The sequence below is a fragment of the Chelmon rostratus genome, chromosome 11 (assembly GCF_017976325.1).
Source record: "Chelmon rostratus isolate fCheRos1 chromosome 11, fCheRos1.pri, whole genome shotgun sequence".
NCBI lineage: Eukaryota > Metazoa > Chordata > Actinopteri > Chaetodontiformes > Chaetodontidae > Chelmon > Chelmon rostratus.
This window is the reverse complement of record NC_055668.1, coordinates 1,081,964-1,088,317: the sequence shown is the minus strand read 5'-3', so window position 1 is coordinate 1,088,317 and position 6,354 is coordinate 1,081,964. Positions and strand designations below refer to the sequence as shown.

The following is a 6,354-nucleotide window of genomic DNA, read 5'->3' as shown; positions in this document are numbered from 1 at the left end:
TAATACTTATTGTTATTTTATATTCTACCAAACCGGTTGTACCAGTGCTTCACCAGTAGAGGGTGCTCACACTTCACATTTTCACACAGTATCAATGGTCCAGAGTGTAACAATCCTTTCTTTTGGATTTTCCTCCCAGGTGTAAATCCACTACAGATCAGACTTTAAAATGACACCTGACTGACACAACATGAAAGAGTTTGGATTTCTAATATAGTTCCCTGTATGGGATCAATAAAGTGTGAGTGTCTCACCAGCAAAAAGGAGTACAAGCCTGTTTTAGAACTCGATTACAAAATGCATTGGCAGCATCTGCGACATATATAAAACTAAGATCAACACAACAAAGTGCTTACCTGATGTATACTTCAATGTTGAGTCTTCTGTCATCACATCTTCATGTGCACTGCGTAATTCAAAAAGGCCAGACTGTTTCCTTACCTAAAACCAATGGCTGGGAGCAGTTCCTGCAAAAGTGATCAGGGCTCTGCTCTCTACTTCTTCCATATGGAGACTGGCCACTGTAAGAGACCCTGTGGCACAGCATGCTGCTGTCTGTACAAGTCCTTGTTGTACTGGAAATAGGTGGTTGTCAGGCAGAGGTTGAGCAGGGCACATATGTGATCTGGGGTGAGGCTGGTTCTGTTAGGAAGAGTCGTTTCCTTGTGATAAACCATGATTTCATCTGAGTCCAGTTTCACATTTCCCACCTTGTTGGCAAAATCCTTGGAGTTTTGGGAGGATGTTGGCTAGGTGTTTGGCAATGTTTGAGACAACTGAGTTGACGGGTTGGCTGATGGGTCTGAGCAGGGGTCCTTTCTCGTGTATCTTGGGGAGTCTATAAATGCGAGGAGTGGCTTCTCCGGGGTACAGGTGGTAATATAGTGGTTGGTCAATGGTTTTGTCCTTTTCCAGTAACTGTAATCTTCTCCATATAGCTGCTGGTGGGAGTTTGTGTCAGTGTCTCACAGGTGGCTGTGTCGCTGGGTAGACTGGTCACCTTGGTGTGGTAGTCAGCTGTGTTTAGCACAACTGTGCATCTTCCTACATGGTGGTTGTTATGGTCCGGTCTCTCTGTAGCGATATCAGGGCTTTCCTTTCTTGGATGGTCAGATTGGAAGGTGGTGATTTGGCACTGGTGAGGGCAGCTAATACCTTCAACCTGAGGTGTTCTGCCTCTGTATCTGCCATCAGATTTTTGTCCAATGAGTATAGTGATGGTTGAACAGTTTGACAGCAGCAGGGGTGAATGACCTGCAGCCTGTCACTGAAGAAGCACATTTCTGCCAGGAAAAGAAGGAAAAGTTAGGAATGACAAACATAAAATAATTTATGATCATTCAACATTGTCAGACACTAAGTCAAAATTATTATATAGTAAGTCAGAAATATGATTAAAAATGTGAATTAAAATTCTGACCTGATTTTTTTTTTAATTACTTCCATTCCATAATTGTGACTTGGAAGTCAAAACGTTGACGTAGGTGTTCATCATTTTGACTTTCTACTTCATAATGTTGACCTACTTATGTCTCATAATTTTGACTTTTCATGATTTTTTTTTCTCTTTTTCTGATGGAAATGGGCTTCCATACAAATTCCTCTGGGAATCAGCAACTCAACAACCAACAATGTACGTCACATACTGTCTCTGAATGTTCTCTCTATTTTCCCTAGAAAACACAAAGTTGTTTCAGGAAACCTTTAAAAGCAATGATGGTGCCTACTGAATGAATGTGTCTTTGGTCACAGAGGTGCAGTAACATTTCTACCCTGGTATAACATGCCTCTGATAAGACAATCATTTCTTCTCACTCAGTTCAGCAGTAATTTGAGAAAGCTGTGTAGTGGAACAGCCATGATGATGTAAAGAGTTGTTGGGCTCTTTATGTTCATAACAGTCCTGTTTTGATTGTGCGTGTGTGCGTGTAAAAGTGTACATTCACTTATTCACTCTACATAATAAATAAAAAGGTACTGGTCAGCCCTTATAGGTACGTTTCTGGATGTATCTGTGAGTCTGTAGTAGGTCCAACAAAAGCTAATGAAATGACAAAGCTTGTGTTACCTTAAGCAAACACAACTTTATTAATGCTCAGGTAGCAAATTGATTTCTAAAATTACATTTGAAACATCTAAACACAAAGTAAACCATTCTGCTGAAAAGTTTCTTGTGCAGAAGAGGTAAAGCTTGGATATGTAGAGAAATGTATCTTCTGCAAACACTCTCTCTCCATCTCTTATGTCCTATACTAGCAACAAACATGCAGTCATCTAGAACGTCCAGTTCAGACTAAATCCAGTGCCATCTAAAACTCATTGGACTCTCATCCCAAAGTACATTAAGATTTACAATGAATAATTTATTATATTGCAATATCTCCATGCGAGTAAACAAAGGACAACAGCTTCAAAGGTCCCAAATGCATCAAAACAAAGAGGAGTACAAGGGAGACCTAGGATCTATGAAAATATATTCAACAGATATACAGATTGAGACAAAAAATATATAAATACATTTACACCTATCTATATACAAATGTACATCAGCAATATCACCAATGTGAATATCACAAATTATTTAGAAATCTTCTCTACAAGACAGCTCTTTTCAAAATGTGAGCATCTTTGTGGTAGTTTGGTTAGTTTGAAAGACATGGTAGCCTATGTTTAGGTGCAGTGAATAGCAGCACAGAATGCATTGAACCATATAGTCTGTAGAATCAGTTGTACATAGACGATACAAATATTTTCTAATACATACGGTAAACTGAAGAAATGCCCTGGGTTATAAAGACACCGATAATACTTGAAAACATTACAGGATGATATATGCCTTGTGGCTAGTGACAGATACTGGTTTGAGCCAGGAATGCTACAATACACAGATTTTTAGAATTATAATAAAATCACCAACTGTTGATATTTTGAAACTTAACTTTGTGTACCAACAGTCATCAGCCTTTCAGGGTTGGGAGAGATAAAACATAATTAGTTGACACTTTATTTCATTGGTTCCCTGGCTTCCTAACAACATCTTAGAATTCCAACAGAGATAGTGGTCAGGTGGTACACTTCCAGTTAAAGATAGCTAACAAGTATTTAAGTCAGTGCACAGCACGGTTAAGATGAATAGACAAAAATTGTATAATTGTCTACGGCCGAACACACAATTAATGTACATGATGAACCAAGTTTCCAGTTCTAAAGAAATATTTACTGTGGTTTAATGGGTCTCTGTCAGATTCTCCATTAACAAATAATCAATTCTTTCAAAGAATTCATGAAAGCTCATTTCTGCCAGAAAAAGAAGGAAAAGTTAAGAATTAGCAAATATGAAATAATTCATGATCATTCAAGATTTTCAGACACTAAGTCAAAATTATTATATGGCAAGTATAAAAATCAAATCTAGTTTATTTAATGCCACAATAAAATTGCTTTTACTCCAACCAGATCATGAGATTGTAAAGCTCAATGATGAGATATTCAGAAATATAATTCAGAAATATGATTTAAAAAATGTAAGTAAAAATACTGACATAAAGTTTTAAAAAAAACATTCTTACATTCTCATAATTGTGACTTGGAAGTCAAAACGTTGACGTAGGTGTTCATCATTTTGACTTTCTACTTCATAATGTTGACCTACTTATGTCTCATAATTTTGACTTTTCATGATTTTTTTTTCTCTTTTTCTGATGGAAATGGGCTTCCATACAAATTCCTCTGGGAATCAGCAACTCAACAACCAACAATGTACGTCACATACTGTCTCTGAATGTTCTCTCTATTTTCCCTAGAAAGCACAAAGTTGTTTCAGGAAACCTTTAAAAGCAATGATGGTGCCTACTGAATGAATCTTTAAAAGATGTGTCTTTGGTCACTGAGGTGCAGTAACATTTCTACCCTGATATAACATGCCTCTGATAAGACAATCATTTCTTCTCACTCAGTTCAGCAGTAATTTGAGAAAGCTGTGTAGTGGAACAGCCATGATGATGTTAAGAGTTGTTGGGCTCTTTATGTTCATAACAGTCCTGTTTTGATTGTGTCTATAGTCTAGAAATATTTCATAAAGCTGTTACAGTGTCACATGTTGAGACAGCATTTACAATTTGAATACAGCTTTTAAACTATTATACATTTGTCTTGTCAGTTTACACATTTGTAAGCTCATAGTTATTGCATTACATTAGATTTCAAACACATTTAAACCCTGTTTTCTGGTCATACAACAAACAATGGTCAACAAAGTACTCACCCTGTTTGTCTGAACGAAAGGTATACATGATATATAAACAGAAAACATTCAGTCGTAACATTTCCCAGATCTGATATTACTGATCAATAAATTAAAATTCACCTGAAACTAATCAGACATGTCTTCCCTCAATGAGAAAAAAAAAAGACTGGGACCTCTGTGACATTGTGATGGATACTGTGTGAGAATCAACAGGCTCTGACAAATGAGTGTTCACTGTTGCAGTGGTAGAAGTCTCTGAGGAAGAGTGTAGCTTTGCTGGCGTGCCTCGCCTCTGCAGTGAAAGAAAAATCACCTGTAGGGTTCACAATCCACACTACACATGCTCTAAAAACTAGTAGGAATATTTATGTACCACAAACCTACCATATATGGACAAATCTAGATATTAGGCATTACAAAATCAAAGAACTCCTTGATCAAAATAATGTTGATATCCCAACTTTAAGTATTAGAGCTGGGACACTTTATATTGCATCTTTACCCTACGACACCGCCACTGAAACACCTCCCCTCCTCTTTGGGACCACAGGGGGTGAAGTAGGACATCCATCCACCACAGAGCAAATACTGGACCTCATCCAACTCGATGTTGTTCAAATAATGCCACACTGCTTTGAGTCTATTTGGTCAGTGTCTTTGAGAAGAGAAAAGCAGCAGTCCATCTCACCACAGAAATCTGCAAAAACACAACCACTGCGTCTTTAAAACCTTGATATTTTCATACAAAGCTGCTTCATTTTACAAGGATGCCATCCTTATAATCAGCATGCGTTAGGAGGAGGAACAGTTACAGTCTCCCGTCAGTGCAAGTTTGAATTCTGTTTTTAAAATCCACACACATTACATAACTAAATGAAGTCATTAATAAAGTCGACTTTCAGAGGACATTGTGCTTTTCTGTACATGAGTGGTCATCTGAACAGATCTTAGGTGTGGATTTCAGCAACCCTGTGTCCATAAATAAAACCTGCCCAGGCGTTTTGAGACCTCCGGAGGAGAAATGTACGTATGTCAGGAATAAATAATAAAAATGACATCTGGGGGTATTTACAGAGGTACTGTATGCTATTTACTGGAGGACTCTCCATAAAGCTAACATAAAGCTAATTTATTTCCAGTACAAAACACAGAAGCTACAGCTGTGATGCTATGTAAGTAAGTTCATAAAAAAGGGACTGGATAATTCTCTGGCTCTTTGTGTGTGTCTGTGTGTGTGCATGCATGCGTGTGTGTGTGGGGGGGCATACTCAACTACACCCTCCCATCCATTTACATCATTGCTTTTATCATTACTACTCTCAACTAGTAGATGTAAGAGATCCACCTTTCCTCTCAGGAAAGAATAGCAGCTAGTAAACATCACAAGTTTCACACTTAAATACAGGGAGTTTCAAGCAGTCATTACACAAATACACCCCCCCCCCCCCAGTGCTGTGCTGTGCGAGGGCTTGTAAAGTCATTTCCTTCTCTGCTCTGAAATCGCGAAATCGCTCCAAAACTCTGTTTGTGAGCAAACACAAGAGCAGCTCCACATTGTGCCGGGGGGGATCCCATACAAATGTTATTTACAAATGATTCTTGCTTCTTGCTGCCCTGAATTTGGAATTAAATTTCCTGGTTGTCATGCCATCATCTGACACCACCATCCATTTAATATTTCACTTCATGTGGAATTCCTCGTAAACACCACTTCTAGTATGAATGTGTAAATCTGTGTGTGTGTGTGTGTGTGTGTGTGTGTGTGTGTGTGTGTGTGTGTGTGTGTCAGTCTCAGTCATCCCGGCAGGTTGGCAGGTTCACAAAGGTGAAGATGTTGTACTCGATGAGGCAGGAGAAACACAGGAAGACGGAATAGAGGAGGAGACAGATGAGACCCAGACGCTTGTCCAGTGTCCACTTGTTTAGGTGAACTCCCAGGACCTGGACAGACAGACAGACAGATGGACAGACGGACAGACAGGGAGGGAAACAGGTGGGTGGAGAGACAGGTAAACAGATCAATAGGCAGACAGAGAAAAAGCATGGAGAGAACTCAGAGGTCTGTCAGAGCAGAACCTCTCCTGCTTATGGAACGTGTGATAAGACTT

At 38.8% G+C, this 6,354-nt stretch overlaps 1 protein-coding gene across 1 annotated transcript in view; it reads right to left on the bottom strand.

The window, feature by feature from the left end:
* Window positions 1–2,101: 2,101 nt before the first annotated feature.
* Window positions 2,102–6,354, bottom strand: part of LOC121613563 (sodium/potassium/calcium exchanger 3-like) — a 98,417-nt gene continuing 94,164 nt past the window's right edge. Inside the window, exon 17 of the mRNA XM_041947014.1 lies at window positions 2,102–6,187. Within this exon, the coding sequence (XP_041802948.1) occupies window positions 6,038–6,187 (150 nt within the window). The 3' untranslated portion in view covers window positions 2,102–6,037. The remainder of the gene's footprint in view (window positions 6,188–6,354) is intronic.